Genomic DNA, 17,666 nt, shown 5'->3' with positions numbered 1-17,666 from the left:
TTTCTATAAAAACTACTGGAATCTATAAAAACTATTGGAATTTTGATAGGGATTGCATTGGATCTATTGGCTTTGGGTAGTATGGACATTTTAATGATACTCTTTCAGTACATGAACACAGGATATCTTTCTATTTGGGACTTCTTCAATTTCTTTCATCAATGTCCTGCCCTGACTTTTGAAAACTGCCTTCTGGCAACAAACTAGAAAAATCCTGGCACTTACTTTTTTCATTCCCTTTCCCTCAGAGATGTTTGCCCTTGCTGCCTGTTGTCCACTATCTGAAAATGCCAATCATTAAATGTGGATGAAATACAGTTCCTCCTGGAAATGCAGGAAACCTTGATACTTTCCTTTCAATGACCAATTTCTAGAATCAGAAGATGATGTAGTGATCACCTCTAATTGTGATAGGTTTCTTACTTTCTCTTTCTCTTCTTTTTATCATTACCCTATATACATGAGTTTGTATTAATTCAATATTTTTCTATCAATCATAGTCATTTTTTGATGGATTGATTTTCTCAAGTTTTCTCAATAGAAGCCTCTTTAAGCTATTTTCTGTGTCCTTTAGATATGCTCCTACTAATCTCTAAGAGCTTCCTTGCTTCATGGCACAACAGAAAGATAGCCTAACCACAAAGTCCCTTCCTCCTACCTGAAATCAGCTATTTTGTTTTCCTCTCAGTAAATTTAATTGACTGTAATTCTAGGGTTTTGTTTTCTTTTTTCTGAATATTTATTTGGAATTTCCTGGACCCAGATGATTCTGTTTCAGATGAGAAAGAAGTTTGGATGAATTATTAGCTTCCTTAATTTTCTTTTGCTGGTTTGTCTGTTTTTTTTTAATAAATGACACATATTTTGATCTGTTTTCTGATCCTTTGTTTGCTCTGATTTGGGCTCCTCAGCCAATTCTGCCTGTTCTGGGTGTTATTGTTTTCACTTATATAAACAGTGAAATTTGTGCTATTATGTTTCTCATGGGTTTGCTGTGAGGGTGTACATTATGGAAGGTTATTTGTGCTCTGATTGTTCTGAATGGATTTTGGAGGATTCTAACTTGAAGAATTGGATCTTAGAATTCAGATGATCACCATTACTCTCCCAGGATTCTGTCTTTCTTTCTTTGTCAACTCTGGAATTACAACCTGGGGTTTTGTTGTTGTTTTGTACTATTTTGCATTATTGCAGAGTACTCTGAAGTATTGCCTCCAAAATAGTATACTTTCTACTTCTCATATTACTTGAAATATCATATATCACCCACCTCCTCACATTATATATTTATATGTTTATTAGGCTAAGTAGATTTAATTAAATTTTTTTCTGCCAAAAAAATTGAATTTATGTCTTTTATATTATTTCTATTTTATTCAAGAGATTGGTATCACAAATTGTTATCACCATATATGTGGGATAGTTTGTTGGCAACAGTATGTTTAAAATGTCATATGAAACCTAATTAGTAAACTGTATACCACTAGTGGTTAATTGAGCAGACGCCGATCAATTTTAATATTTAAAAACTGGAATCATTCCTTGTAGAGACACCTCAAGAAAACCCTGGATTTTTTCTTTCTTTCTTTTTTTTTTCATTTGTAAAACTAATGGTAGTATTAAAATCTCAGCTTTGTTATGAAAGATCAATGAGCTCCCCTCGCAAACTGTATTGCCTAGCATTTAGTAAGTATTTAATAAATTTTAATAGGTATACTTATTTTCTTTATATGTAATTATCTACATTTGAACTTTGCAAATTCAATTTGTAGTCACATTATTTACATTTTGTCTTTGTCTCCAAGGAATAGAATTAGAATATACTTCTTCTTGACTTAGCATTTATATTGAATTTATAACATTCAAATTCAGAGCATCCAAACCATACCATACAGGGCTACATATTTTTAAACTTTATTTTCTTGAAAAAAATTTCTGTGTTTATGCTTTTGTGTCCAAGAAATAAAATGCAGTTTTGTTTTCCAACAGATGATAGAGACTTTTGAAAATTAAAAGTAAATTTTTAAATATTATTGAATATATTTACATTTGAAAGTATAGAAATTGAAAAAAGTAAAAACAAGATTGAAAATTCTTGATAATTCTTCTACACTAAGATGACAGCAGTTAACATCTTATAGTTTCCAATTTATTTTACAAATATCACTGTCCTGTAACACTATAGCTAAACATTTACCCACGAATACAATTTTTGTCTTTAAATAGAATTTTAGAAGTATAATTGCTGAGTCAAAGGGAATGTGTGCATTTGGTGTTATTGATAAGTTTTCACAAATTGACATTTAAAAATATTGTGTCCATTGGTGTATGATCAGATACTAATCCTTTGTGTTTTTGTCAATTTTTAATATTCAGGTAAAAATCTCTTACAAACATAATGCAGTTTTATCTACAGAAGCATTACCAGATAACAGAATTTCACTTATCATGCTTTGGTTTAAATTGCTGTATATTTTCTTATTGAACAATGTTATAAATGATGGATCTATAAATACATTTTTAACCTATAAATACAAATTAGAAAGTGACCCTATTCCAGAAGTGGCATCCCATATGAAAAGAATGGTTGATTGGATATAAAGTGTGGTATACAATAGTAATGTTCTTTATTTCTGACTCCCAGGGAGATTATACTTCCCACACCCTTGAAGTCAGGAGCAGTAATGTGACTAGTAGCTATGGCCAGTGCACTGTAAGGAGAAGACCATCAGCTCTCCAGATGAAAAATAAATAAATAAAATGATCCACTACATGATAAAGGACAAAAAGATAAATTCTAGATATATTAGAAAATCTATCCATGGAAAAAAAACAAAAAAATAAATGAGACTGTCCATATTTTTTAAACATTATACCAAAAAAAGCCATACGTATGAAACAAATTTGAAATCAAAAACACTACACTGCAAAAGTCAGACCAAGAAGAAAATTGTGAGAATTCATAATGCCTTGGCTAGAGAAGATTTAATAAACACATGCCTCCCTGGGTGAGACTAGTTGAAAAGCAAAGGAGTGTCTGCAAACTGGACCTCCTTTGCAGTTTCTAGGCTGAAAACAGCCAGATCCTTGTTGCGGTTCAATGCTCTCACCCAAGGAGTAAATGCTTAACTTAGAGAAACATTTATCTTTGATGGTCATGCACTCCATGCACTCCCTGACTGCACACATGTCACAAGCACGGCATGTTCTGATCACAGGGTACTCCCTATGCCACTGTTCTGATTCTTAAAGCTTCACATTCCTTCTTGTTTTTCTTATTCCCTTGATGTATTGATAACGTTCACAATAAAAGTGGAGGCAGTTTGACTTGGGACCTTTCCCCACTAGAGTGTCTGGTCCCCACACCCTCTCCTTTCTCCTCCTAAGGTGTCTGGAGTAATTTTTTCATTCACTGCCTCAGGATTTGCTGGCCAAACCCAACAGAAAATATAATACTTGGGGAAGATACCTAAATATTTTCAACATAAGCAAAGATAAGTGTATATGTGTGCATCTCTACACATATATTTAAAATTTCTACAAATCAACAAGAAAAATTAAAAAAAAAAACCTAGAGAAAAATATGGCTAAAGAAAATGAGTAATTCTTAACATTTCTTTTTGAGAATTCTTCCATTCTCTGCCTTTGTTAAGCCTTTCTCCCAATTCCTAATATTCTTTCTTATAATTTATAAGGATTAATAAATTATTTCTTGCATTAATTCATTGAAGAGATATTGCTTGCCTGCTATGTCCTAGACATCATTTAATGGTTTGGTGGACAGGCCATTTTCACTTCCTGAATTCCTTTATTTATATAAATACTTCATCCTAACACTGAGCTCAGGAAGACCCAGTACCCAACTAGAAGTGGTACAGTTTCCAGATTATACTTGATTTTAGACAAAATATGATTGATTCAACTAGTCTTTTGAACATTCCAGATATGTTTATACTTTTTTGAACAAACCATCAGTAATCTAAATAAATCAGTGATTGGAAAATAACACAAAATGTAGAAGAGTAGAATGGGAAAAAATATAGATCTCCACTAATCTTGCTGATGCTAATTTTGTTTTTGCAGTCCATGAATTATTATAAACAGCCAAACTTCTAGTTAGTAGATCAAGCAAGGCCATGTAGATATGCCACCCCAGGATCTACTCTCACTTAACAAGAATTATTGGAAAAATAAGCAAACCAACTGTAACTCAAGTTCTCGAAAATATGTTTGGACTTAGCCCAAAAGTTTAACTTCCTTTACTTACGACTTCTCTCTCTTTGACCCAGGTTCCCTCCCAGGTGTTCTTTTCAGTGCACTTACTCCAAGATCAATATTAGGCCCATGCTTCTAGTTTCTTCCATTTTCATTACATTATAGTATGAGGAGGTAGAAGTTACCGTAGTGTTTGTATTTCTCTTTTATTTTTGTGCTGTTTCTCATCAAAGGACTTTTTTTTTTTGCATTACCATTGTTAATGTTCATTTGTTCAAAAATTACTGAGATTTGCTTTTTATTTTTATTTACTCCACAGCAACATAAAGCAGTGCATTGACCTTATGTTAAGATATTACTAATCTGTGAAAATCATATGTGTGAAATTGGAAACAACTTTTTAGTTAAACAGGTGAAGGGTGAGATTTTATGAAAGCCTGGCTTTTGATACATATGAAGAAATATTTACATCCAAAATTAATTGTCAGTAATTCTGTGCCCTTTTTCCACAGGATAGAATGTTTAAATTTTGTCAAATGAAGCATATTTTTGAAACACTTGATAAAATGAGATGCTTGAGAAAACGTTCCACAGTATCATTCTTGGGAGTTCTTGTCATTTTCCTTCTCTTTATGAACTTGTACATTGAAGACAGCTATGTTCTGGTAAGTTTTGGAGGTTAATTATTTTTGTTGTTGCTTTTAAAAATAAGGTCTAAATCAAATTAGGCTTAGTCCAATTGTAACCTAACTTCAATCCCTGGCTGCTGGAACAGCCTTATTTGAGCAAAACTGTAACATGTATACTTTCTATCTAGCTACTTTTTGTATTAATTCTATAAGCCCAGCATTACAATTATTTTGATTTATGTTGCAATGTTTTCTTTAGTGCTGCGTATTGTAGTTCAAATATGTGTATTTGGTTATAAATAAATTAGCTATCACTATGCTGGATTAATTTTATGTATAACCATAATAATTTCTGAGCTTTAATTTGAAACATGTAGAATTTTAAAAAATTCTTAAAGATATTAGTCCTTACTTTCTCAGTTTTTTAATATTATCATTGAAATTTTCCAAATCTTATTTTTTAATTAATGATACTAATTATGCTATTTTGTTAAGAAGTAATATTTTATTATAATGTATGACACCTCACTTGATTTTGAATAGTCATAAATGGCCACCATGTTATATATTTATATTCATTGAAAAGTAGTATGGAACCTCAAGAACTAGAGATAATGATGTGAAAACTATTCAGTAGTTTAAAAAAGATAACTTAGTGTATAATATATAAATGAACTTTTAAGTAAATTCTAGAAATATACAAAAGGACTTACTCTGGCTAATTTTGAGAACTCTATTTGTTCTATTATTTGTTATCATTGTAAATACCACATCATTTCATGTCTGATGAGAATAACATGGACATTTTTGCTTATTTACTTTATGTCTGAATTGAGCTTAAGCTATCTGGAGAAATCCTAATCTTTATGTTATTGCTCCTGTTCACATATTTCAGAAAATCAAAATCTTTGGACACAGAGAGGACTGAAAAGTACTTTCCACCATGCAAACATGCTGAAAGTTTCAATGAATATCTTAGCAAGAGAAAATCTGACAATAACCACAAAGAGCATTTCCCAGTAAAATGTTTTATTTCATTAATTGAACATGATATTACCTACCCATGAATTGTCATGTACTATTCTATGCCAATAGGCCAACCATTTGATCTTAGTTGGGACAGATCCTCTCAGGATGTCTTCTATAAAGCATCTTGCTTCCATTAGCATTGTTCTTTGATGATGAAATTCTGCCATATTCCTAGATCTTGACTCTGCCTATGCCTTTTACATTCACATATACTTCTTGATCTTGTGGTCCCTTCATTCTGTTATCCATAGACAATTCACAATGGCTGAAATCACCACAGATGAATAGAATTTGATTAGGCATGACTTAGGTAAACATAGCAAACTGGAGAAACTTACTAATGAGATGCATTTTTACCTTTCTTTAAACCCAATTATTAGGTTTATGAGACTTACAGACAATATAGCAAGCCCCATGTGACCCCCTATTTTTTCTGGAAAAAAATAAAGATCATAAATTAATAAAGAGAGCTTTTGATAAATGATTTAATTTTGTAATAAAAATTTATCTTTTGCATCTATGTCTACTGGTAGCAGTAAATCACATCTTGTAAACCAAACACATGGTATTGACAGGATGCTTATTGTATTCAATGACTTGCTGCATTTGTAAGACACTTTTAAACACAATTTCAGTGTTTCATTTTAAACAGACAAAGGACCATTGTATGCAACAAACATCCTTACATCTTGTTAATATAGAACCTCCTCAAATTCATTGTAAAATGTGTAAGAAGTAATAGAGTGTATATCTATAAGAGGATCAAATACTAATGCCCTGTCTTGTGGATTTGTACACATGTTTATCCAAGCTTCAGTCCTACCCATCTAATGTAAAGGGTGTGATTTAATGAAGCAGCTCTTACTAAAGAGTATTTACTTTCTCAATGAAATTTTCTCTGGCTAGATTACACATATATCTAGTCAAATTTACAAATCAGGCCAAGTGTAGAGAATAGATTTCTCCTTCGTTTTAAAAATTGTTATTTTTGGGCGCCTGGGTGGCTCAGTTGGTTGGGCGACTGCCTTCAGCTCAGGTCATGATCCCGGAGTCCCGGGATCGAGTCCCGCATCGGGCTCCCTGCTCAATGGGGAGTCTGTTTCTCCCTCTGACCCTCTCCCCTCTCATGCTCTCTGTCTCTCATTCTCTCTCTCTCAAATGGATAAAATCTTTAAAAAAATAAAATTAAATTTAAAAAATTGTAATTATTTTTAAGTACTTATATTAAGTTGGAAAAAGTGAGTTAAAATGATGGTTAAATACAAGCACTCCCCTTACTGAAAATTTAATGACAGTATTTTTATTACTTTAATTTCTCACTATTTACTGATGATTTTTTTTACCTAAATTCATCCAAAACCAAATTTCATCCCAAGGCTTAATATGTATAAAGATTTAAAACATTTAAATAATTAATGTAAAACTACACTAAAATTGCTTTTCTAAAAACGTTTAATAGCCAGAGAAAGCCAGCCACCTACTACTGTATACTAAGTATACAATGTAGTTTCTTTGTAACACTTGTCCCTTTTGACCCTTCTGTCCGTGTTTATTTCAGTTTTCACAAAATTATCTCATTCAGTTTTTTTTCTTGACTTCAGAATGCCACAATGTGTACAATTTGCTAAGCATAGACATTCCCAGATCTTTCTTTTCCTGCCTTCTTTTTTAAGGGGGAAATACTACTTATAATTCAGAGAAATAAGATAAACTATTACAAGTAAAAGATCTCTGGAGTTACTTAGCACTTTCTATTCTGCTGCTTTTGCTAGAAAATCCATTTGTGGCCTGAAATCCTTGGCATATAACAGTTTAATGTATTGCTTACATATTCGGGACATATGTGCCTTTCATTCGGAAAGGAAGCCAAGCTCAGTGTAAGAGACAAATACTATTACAAGGCAAACTAAGTAGAAGAGACACTACATGCCCAATCAACTGAGCCTCTGGGCTGTGAACATCTTCAAAGTAGCCACCAGGCTATACACTTAGTCTGTTGCTAGTCCATTGAATTGCATTCCTATCCAGAAAATGATTGTCATAAAGCTTTGTCTTATTACTGAGAAATACACCGCAGCATAGTAGCTACAGAAAGAAGGTATCCAGGGAGAGCCTAGCAGTACAGATAGATGCCCCTGGAAAGCAGCCAACAAGGCTGACTCAGGTGAAAGTTGCATTATTTATTTATGCTGAAAAGTGTAAAGGAGCTTGTTCTTGAGAATTTAATAAAGTGCTTTCATATAACTTCCATTTCATTTTATATTCTGTTATGTCCTTCAATCAGGATGAATGTACTCTATCTTAACACACAAAAGGTCTGGAATTTTACACATTCAAGATAGAATTCTTAAAGAAATATTCAATATCCTGCACTTCCTTTAGAATGTAACATCACATAAGAGCAGAATGGTAAAATGAATTCAGAACTGTGACTACTGTGATTCTTATAGATATTTCTCCTAGACCCTATTGATAATGGACACTATTACATTACTATTAAAGAAGTTGGTGCTGAACTGAGTCCTTAGTTACTTTTTTAGCAATCCTAAATTTATTTTAAAACTCTGATAATGTTCTATAGGTTTTCAGAAAGACAAAGATGAAAATATTTATGTGTAAAGAAATTATAATAATCAGAATTCAATAGATATTCAATATTTATAAGAAATATAGAATTCAAAGTATAATTTCATATATTTTGAAAGTCTGTAACCTATAGATGGCAAATATATTATAAATATTGTAAAAGGCTAACATATTTTTCTCAATGATCAAGACAATATAGAATATAGAAATACAGTATTAAAGACCAAGTATAGGTTTATAAACATAATTGAATATACAGAAGAGATATTCAGAAGGGATCTTGAGTTAGCAAAAACCAGATTGAAAGCTCTTCCCAGTCATGGTCTACTATTGTCAATTTTTATTCTAAGACAATTCCAGTCTGGCCAATGATTTAAAATTTTGAGCCAGTCTCTTTCTCCATTGACATTTGAATGTGATGCAAAGTGTTGAATGTTCCAAATGAGGTAAAATTTGTATTTGAATCCTTTCTAATTTTTATAATAGTGATTTAATTAAAGTTTTATTGACCACAGGCAGATAATATGAGGACCAAATTGGTTCAAATGCATTTAATTCCTCTATAGTCTTAATGGCTTGCACATGCCTGACCTGCCATTGTATATGGAATAGTAGAAATAGATCCATATAACATCACACAGTACAGTAGACACTTGCCAAAAACAACAAAATTCTTTCTAAATAGGTTATCTTTGAATATATATTCTACCCATGGTAGTAAGCCTGATACAAAGGCCAAGCAAGTCAATATTTTGCTAATAATGTATAACCAATAAAAACTTGATCAAATCATGATTAGATAATCAAAATCTACTATTGAACTTATACTAAGTAAGAGAGAAAAAGGGACCAATTAGTAATTAACAGGATATATTTAAGCTAAATATGAATCTTTTTTTAATAAAAACCTTCTCAAACATTGAATGACAGAAGTCCATTACCAATTACATAAAGGGGTTCTTAAACATAAAAGGACCAGACTTCAACTCCAATAGAATACTGCTTACACAAACACACACACACGCATGCATTCACGCACATGTACACACACACACACAAGCAACAAGCAAACATATCATGGGAAAAAGTAGTGCAAGTTCTGAAGACATTTCCTAGACTTGGTACAAATGTATCGTAAGATATCTTGAAGACATGTGAAAAAACACTGATGTCACAAAGACCATGGCTATCTATTCTCAACAGTCTTTGATTATAGTGGCCATATAAGTAACTGACTAAAGCTTCTTGACTAACAAATTATCCAGAAATAATTATATAGAAATTATGTATGGTATTATTGAACAATTCTTGAAGAAGATGAAATAGCTTAATTATGACTCAAATATGGTAAACTTAGTAAGAATTAGCTTTACATCACTGTAGATCATTGTGAAATTTTAAGATCATTGAATTATTGTAAAGGATTTGAATTTTAACATAAAGGCAGTGGGAGTTTTCACATAGAGATTTTTTTTGTCCAGAGAATGCCATTATTAATGTATGCTGTGGAAAAGCAAATAGAAGAGAAGTAGAAACAGTACAATTGGAGTAGAGACTCTAGGTGGGAATTCAGGTGAGAGATGAGGATCTATAGTTTGTGGTGCAGTAGTTGAGATTTATATAATACCCATGTTGCATATCAACCCCACATGTTCGTTGTGTAAGGAGAAACTTTATTTAATCCATGACCATCTATTATTTATTTTCTCTGCCTCCTTCATGGCATTCAGGAAGGAGATAAACAACTTATAAGGGAAACATCCACACATCAGCTGAATTCAGAACGTTATGTGCATACTTTCAAAGATTTATCTAATTTCTCAGGAGCCATCAACGTCACCTATCGCTACTTAGCTGCCACGCCTTTACAAAGAAAGCGTAAGTATCCCTACACTTTCAAATAAAGAACACATAAAGTATTTTTGTTTTTTTAAAATTAGGGGTCGTCTGGGTGGCTCAGTTGGTTAAGCGACTGCCTTCAGCTCAGGTCATGATCCTAGAGTCTGGGATCGAGTCCCAGGATCAAGTCCTGCGTCGGGACCACTGCTCAGCAGGGAGTCTGCTTCTTCCTCTGACCCTCTCCCCTCTCGTTCTCTCTCTCTCTCTCAAATAAATTAATAAAATCTTAAAAAAATAAATAATGAAATAATGACAACTGGCTTCATTTGTGTCGCAATAAAACTTTATGGGCTTTACTAATATATATTCTTTGGGAAGTAATTCAGTGTTTCCTCACAAATTGCAGTCACTGATCCAGTTCCATTAATAACCCAAAAAAGAAATTTTTTAAAATGCCTAATTGTTATATAAACTTTCAAACAGTTTGCTGTAGAACCACGTAGAGAGACTGAGAAAAATCAATTTATTTGAACTTTTAAAACTTCCCTTTTAAAAATACTATTCTCATACCGATATATTTTCTAACTCTAATGCTCTGGTTTTTATGACTTGCCACTGCTTTTGAAGTAGTGAACGTCATTGTTTTAGTTTACCAAAGTGCTATAACCAATTACCACAAACTAGGTAGTTTAAAACGATGGGGATTTATTCTCTCATATTTCTGGAGACCAGATGTTCAAAATCAAGGTGCTGACAGAGCCACTCTCCTGAAAGTTATAGGGGAGAATCTTTTCTTGACTCTTTCAGCTTTTGGTCACTCTTGCCGTCCCTTGGTTTGTGGGAGCTTAACTACAGTCCCAGTCTCCATCTCCACAGGATCTTCTTCCCTTGGTCTTTGTGTCTCTCTGTGTTCTCTCCTCTTCTTCAGGGACACCAGTCATTACATTTAGAGCCCACTGTAAATCCAAAATGATTTATCTCAAGATCCTTAACTAATTATATCTGCAAAGACTCTATTTTCAAATAAGGTCACATTCTGAGGTTCCAGGTAGACCTGAATTTTTGGAGAAAACTATTCAACTCACTATCGGTAGATTGGATCTGAGAAGTAACATACTACACACACTCTATGGATCTCAAGACACCGTAGACTATAGAAGGTATCATGATCTAATTAATGTGCCACTAAGAAAACATAATCATCAGTTTTAATTGTAAGATGCCATCAATTACAATATTCAACGTGAGTTTAAAATGTTTCTGTGTGAAAAATATGACTCGTGAAATCAATGAAACACAGTGATATCATGAATTTCTTAATGGGTCATGTGGGGACCACAGAAATTGAATTCCCCATTAAGAAGTGTTTATACAAGTGAGTCTGTGATCACCAGGTTGAGGAAATTGTAACTTAACTTAATTCGGGCTTCTTTAGGTCTATCTTCCATTCATTCCTTCATTTCAAATGTCTATCGCTCTTAAGCTTTCTTCTAATTGCATAAGATTGCCAATGTTTATTTTTATCTCCATCTGTTACACTACCTTTGTGCAAACATTACTGATTCTCCCTTTCCATCCTAAGTTAGTAAACTGGCAATGCACATATGCCACTGCTTTATACAAAGAGGTGATATAAAACAGAGTGTACACACAGGGCACTTTGGATCTTGGCCCCACGCTACTCATTAGGTGTTACACTTTGCACAAGTGAACACATCTCCCTGTGACTGAATTTCCTTTCCTCATCTATAAAGCAGAAATGATGACAAGTACAAAGCTGTCCCAAAAGATGGTTAGGAATATTCAAGATGCATACTACAGGCAAAATGCATAGATTCCTGCCTTTAATGTAGGAACTATTCTCATAGTATTGGCTATTCTAGGGCATTAGTAAAGGCTGGTATCTTGAGTTGAATGGTACCACAGAACATATTCATTTTTCAAAAGAAGTTAGGGTCGTAAACCCAGGTATTTAAACAAAATGTGTAAATCTCTACCTCTCTGACAGACTAGTAAGAACGATTATTCTTAGAAAGGGCTTTTTCAGTATTGCATAAGTCACAACAAGTAGGTGTCTGTATTAAAACAGTGATCTTAGTGAATAGAAATATTTTCCTATTTTTCAAGTAGTTTTTAGGAAATTTTATTCAGTTCTGAATCACGGTGAGAGTCAGAGCTTTAAAAAGTGAAAATATTTTGAGAAAGAGACATCTACACTTTTTAGAAGTAAACTGCCATTTCATAAGGTTTTATTTTATTCCCTACAGATATCCAGTTTCTAATTTTAGATTTTAGATTCTGAATAAAAATTTCCCATCAGAAAATTGCTCTAAAATTTGTTTCAAAATAAGGAAAACAGTGATATTCATGTATTGGAACAATGTACTATATATTTGAATAATAATGCATTTTTTAAAAATAGTTTATAATTTTGTTTCCATTCTAATTAACATTCTAGGTAAATTTCAAAATAAAACTGTGAAGTCCAATTATTAATTTTTCTGGTGTGAGATAATGACAATGATCAAAAAAAATGAAAATGTAACATGTTTCTATGAAAAATTTAAAGATAAAAGAATGAGTTATGCTTAATTTTCTTTTTTATCATTTGAGACTTATTTGTCATCCTTAACTGTGAATTTCCTTCTCCTTTTGCATTTTTTAATAGTGGGGATATTATCCAAAAATCTGTCTTCTCTAATGGACATATATGAGAACAATAAGCTGCAAAACACCTTAAATGGTATTTTTTATTTCATAAACAAATGTTTACATCAATAAAGCTCATATGTCATTGTGCTTAAGATGCATTTTTTTCCGTAGAAAAATAAATTATGTATTAAGTCCTATAGCCTTTACATATTTAGCATAAGACTTTACTCACAAAATATTCTACACATACCATTTACTAGATGTGCCTAATATTGTAGCAGGCCTGAGGGGAAAATATTTTTTTTCTGTGTTATTCAAAGCCTATTTCGCATTTAATTTGTCTTCTTTCTGAACTCTTTCACTCAGGGTTTCTTACAATTGGACTTTCATCAGTGAAACGAAAAAAAGGAAACTATTTACTCGAGACAATCAAGTCAATTTTTGAGCAATCCAGCTATGAGGAGCTGAAGGAAATTTCAGTGGTGGTTCACCTAGCAGACTTTAATTCATCCTGGCGTGATGTCATGGTCCAGGATATTACACAGAAATTCGCCCACCACATTATTGCAGGAAGATTAATAGTTATACATGCTCCAGAGGAATATTACCCAATCCTGGATGGCCTTAAGAGAAATTACAATGATCCAGAAGACAGAGTCAGATTTCGTTCTAAGCAAAATGTAGACTATGCTTTTCTGCTTAATTTTTGTGCCAATACTTCAGACTATTATGTAATGCTTGAAGATGATGTTCGATGTTCAAAAAATTTCTTAACTGCCATCAAGAAAGTCATTACATCCCTAGAAGGAACCTACTGGGTAACTCTTGAGTTCTCTAAGCTTGGCTACATTGGAAAACTTTATCATTCTCATGATCTCCCACGTTTAGCACACTTTTTATTAATGTTTTATCAAGAAATGCCTTGTGATTGGCTATTGACTCATTTTCGGGGTCTTTTAGCTCAGAAAAATGTGATCCGTTTTAAACCATCTCTCTTTCAGCACATGGGTTATTATTCATCATATAAAGGGACTGAGAATAAGCTGAAGGATGATGATTTTGAAGAAGAGTCATTTGACATCCCTGATAACCCTCCTGCCAATCTATATACCAACATGAATGTTTTCGAAAATTATGAAGCAAGCAAGGCTTATAGTAGTGTTGATGAGTACTTTTGGGGGAAACCACCTTCAGCAGGAGATTTCTTTGTGATTATATTTGAAAATCCGATTTTAATTAAAAAAATTAAAGTGAGTACTGGAACAGAAGATCGGCAAAATGACATTTTACATCATGGAGCCCTAGATGTTGGGGAAAATGTTGTAGATTTCAAACAAAGTAGACAATGTGTTACTTACTTAAGACTAGGGGAATTCAAAAACGGAAACTTTGAAATGTCGGAGGTGAATCAAAAAATTCCATTTGACATAAATTGTATAAGGATATATGTTACCAAAACACAAAAGGAATGGCTGATTATTCGGAGTATTAGCATTTGGACTTTTTAACCAATTAAATCGATATGTCCAGTTATTGAAGCAGGCTTTCCTGTTTCCCTTTTTGCTACCTTCCTCTTTTGCTACTTTTGTCTGTTGGAGGGAAAGCAATGGATGGAATATTTTCAAAGAAAAGTCTAATCATTTTGGCAGTTTTGATTTACATATTGTCAACATAATTTTATTCTAATCCACACTTGTATTTATTTTAACTCTTGAAGTTGAGAATCACTCCATGGTTAATGCTACTTCCATTTATATTTTTATGTAATCATGTTAGTTCCAAAATTTCAACTAAATGTCAAAAAGGTGACATGAAGTATTTAAAATGAGAAAATTTAGTTTGTTGGATGGTGAGTCTTGAAAAATAGTTGCCAACTGTATGCACTTCCTCAAAATTAAACATTCATTATATCATCAGATAGCTTTCATTAAGCATCTGTGTGAATATGCAGTTGGTTAGAATGATAATCCATTTTTTTCCTGTAAACATAGGTTCTCATAGACTTCTGTGCATCTACAATGAATACCTCCTCATAGAAATATGTCTTTACAACAGAATTTTGTGCGTAGCTGGAGTGATGGAAAGAAAAAAATTACTTAACAATATTTCTCCCCTGATTATTTATAAAAAGGGGCATTGTTCATTGTATAAAAACACTTAATTGAGCACCTATTGTTAATAAATTTTCTGTGGGAAGCAGTCTTTTTCTAGATTCCCTTTTGCAAAAAGAATAGTTATGCTCAATATTTTCACGTTATATTGGGTACCTACCTTTAATAGACGAAATTAGAGAAGGCCTATACTTAGTTCATTCTTACAAACATTTTCAGTAAATGCAGAAAATTTTTGAAATTGATTTTATATGTTTTGTATTAAAATTCATACAATTGAAATTGTAATCATATACTTTCTTTGAAGTTTAAACAGACATCTTATAAAAGAGAAAAGTAGGAAACATAGAAATCAGTTGACTTTTCTATATTCAGAGCTAATTCAAAGGAAAACCAAAGTGAGAGACCAGTTGTACTGATATCCAGACAGTACCCTCTCCCTTATGTAGTGATTGCTCCTCACATAAATTCTGCTTTCTGTTCGCCTCTACCTAAGGCTCAGATAACAAGTTATGCTATCTTGAAATGGCTAGTATAACTCTTCCATAAGTCACATTTTCATTCTGTGGAATAAGCCTAAAGTATCTGAAATGATAGTCTTGTATATGCCCCCACATGATGAGCAAACTTGACTTTTACTCTAAGGAACTGGACAATTGTGCCTAAACCATTTGTCCTCTTAAAGCATTTCAGGAGACCTTAGTGCATCCTAAAGACATTGGTTGTCCAGAACGCCCTGAACTTATCTGACCCTTTCTATCTTTTGACAGACAGCAAAGATAAAAGGGTTTACTATGAAGATATGAAAAGTACTTCATGCATGTTTATGGAGAGGCTCAAATGCTTATGTTTTGATAGATTGGAAAGTATTTTATTCACTCTATCCAAATTGATTAAATTAGAAACTCGTAAAACCGGGAATTTTTTCTTTTATTGATACAATAGCTACTGTGTATTTTCTTTGCATCCAGTTGCTATAGTATAATAAAGAGAAAATATGAATCTATAAATATTAATATTTTGTTGCACTACTAAGTCTTAAAGTCATAGGAAAAATGAACACTGCCACTAAACTATAATCTTTGCCTTGATTTGGAGGATATTTGCCAGATGTTTGAAGATCCTCTATTTTCTTGGCTTTTCTCATCCTCTTTCATTAACTGGCTGGTTGCATAATATTCTCCATATATCTCAGAAATTACAAATAATCATTTTTCTGCACTTTTAATGACAAAAGGTACACAACAAAGACATGTAATATCAAGACTTAGGCAGACTCCATGAAGTGATTGTAAACTTCTCAGAGTCTGCATAGGTTCTGAAAGTGTTTCCAAAGACCAGCCATAGACATCAACTTCTGGAAAATGCTTCAAGAAATATTGCCGAGGGTAACAGTGAAATCGAATGTTTGCTAGAGAATTATAAATGCAAAGTGATTTTAAGGTTTTACATTTTACCTTAAACTTGATCTTTTCATTATGGAAACCAGATTTGAATAAGCTGGTCAGTCACCTAAGGATGTCTTTATGTTTTCTTTATAGATTGAGTGGAGGTCAACTTTTTAAGGAAAGACTTTGACAAACAAAGCTTCTCCATTAGAGAACAAGGGGACAAATAACCTTTCTCTTTCTAAAAGATACATTCTTTATATGAGTCAACGTTGCATTCCCTATATTTAAAAATTCTGAAAAAGGCTCCTGTAATCTTGTCTCAGAGGCATCGAGCAAAAAGTTATTAGGTTTAATTATAGTCAATCTGTTATTAAGCATTATGTCTCATCAATGTCTCTTTGTAGTAGGTTTTTTTAAATACATATTATTTTCTTTGTTACAAATATCCATTGAAAAACACTGGAATGTAACACAAAAGTCGAGTTATTTAACTGCTACGTGAATACGATGCTGACAGGGTTTGAGCACAAAATATGGTATATACCTTAAATAATGTCTCAATTTGTTTACTTTAAATTGACTAAAAAGCTTATTTACATTTAAATTTCTTCTCCTTAAGGAAGCCTTTTCAGCATTTATAAACATCAAAAAAAAGCATTCATAAAAGCACAATAAAAATATGGAAATTATACATTTTTGGAAAATACACATTATAGCAGCAATAACATGTCTGGATATAAAAATACATAAAAAGTGTTAATATAAGCACTGTTGCATTATCATCAAAAAAACTATAAATTTTGTAAGATAGATATTTTCCAGATTAAAAATATAATTTGGAAACCAAGCATCATTTAGAACAACTTTTCTCATATAGCTACACTTATGAGACTAGAACATTCCATTGTTACTGAACCATTATTCTCTGGGAATTTTTATAAAGCTGTCATAGAAAAACTATCCTGTACAATAATGGCACCCAAATGAAACAAATATTTACAAATTACAAGGTATGGTAGGGAAAGCACTTGCTCTTCTAAATGTCCATATGGCAAACATCACTCAATATTTGCCAGTTTGTCACATGTCCTTTAGAACATGACACCCTGGATTAACATGGAAAACTCTACTCAATGTCCTCTGACATCTGAAGATAACAGTGTGATCTCTTCCCTTGCCTCATCAGTATTTCCATTAACACTGTTGAAGATTAC

General features: G+C 32.6%; 1 protein-coding gene across 1 annotated transcript; it reads left to right on the top strand.

Annotated features, from left to right (window-relative positions):
- Window positions 1-2,665: 2,665 nt before the first annotated feature.
- MGAT4C (MGAT4 family member C) lies at window positions 2,666-14,458 on the top strand. Its single transcript, XM_028105526.2, has 4 exons — window positions 2,666-2,713; window positions 4,728-4,880; window positions 10,190-10,337; window positions 13,317-14,458. Exons 2-4 carry the CDS (start codon window positions 4,734-4,736, stop codon window positions 14,456-14,458), a joined length of 1,437 nt encoding a protein of 478 aa, XP_027961327.2. The 5' UTR covers window positions 2,666-2,713; window positions 4,728-4,733.
- The last annotated feature ends 3,208 nt before the right edge of the window (window positions 14,459-17,666 follow it).

This window comes from Eumetopias jubatus, unplaced genomic scaffold, assembly GCF_037043125.1.
Source record: "Eumetopias jubatus isolate StellerSeaLion01/CBP00866 unplaced genomic scaffold, mEumJub1_p1.0 scaffold_8, whole genome shotgun sequence".
Lineage (NCBI taxonomy): Eukaryota > Metazoa > Chordata > Mammalia > Carnivora > Otariidae > Eumetopias > Eumetopias jubatus.
This window is presented reverse-complemented; position numbering and strand designations above follow the sequence as displayed.

Bases quoted from the DNA above. Each gene is read 5' to 3' on its own strand.
- MGAT4C (XM_028105526.2), top strand. From the start codon at position 4,734: ATGTTTAAATTTTGTCAAATGAAGCATATTTTTGAAACACTTGATAAA. The intron at 4,881-10,189 runs GTAAGTTTTGGA...CATGGCATTCAG, and splicing joins TTGAAGACAGCTATGTTCTG to GAAGGAGATAAACAACTTAT. The intron at 10,338-13,316 runs GTAAGTATCCCT...TCTTTCACTCAG, and splicing joins CACGCCTTTACAAAGAAAGC to GGTTTCTTACAATTGGACTT.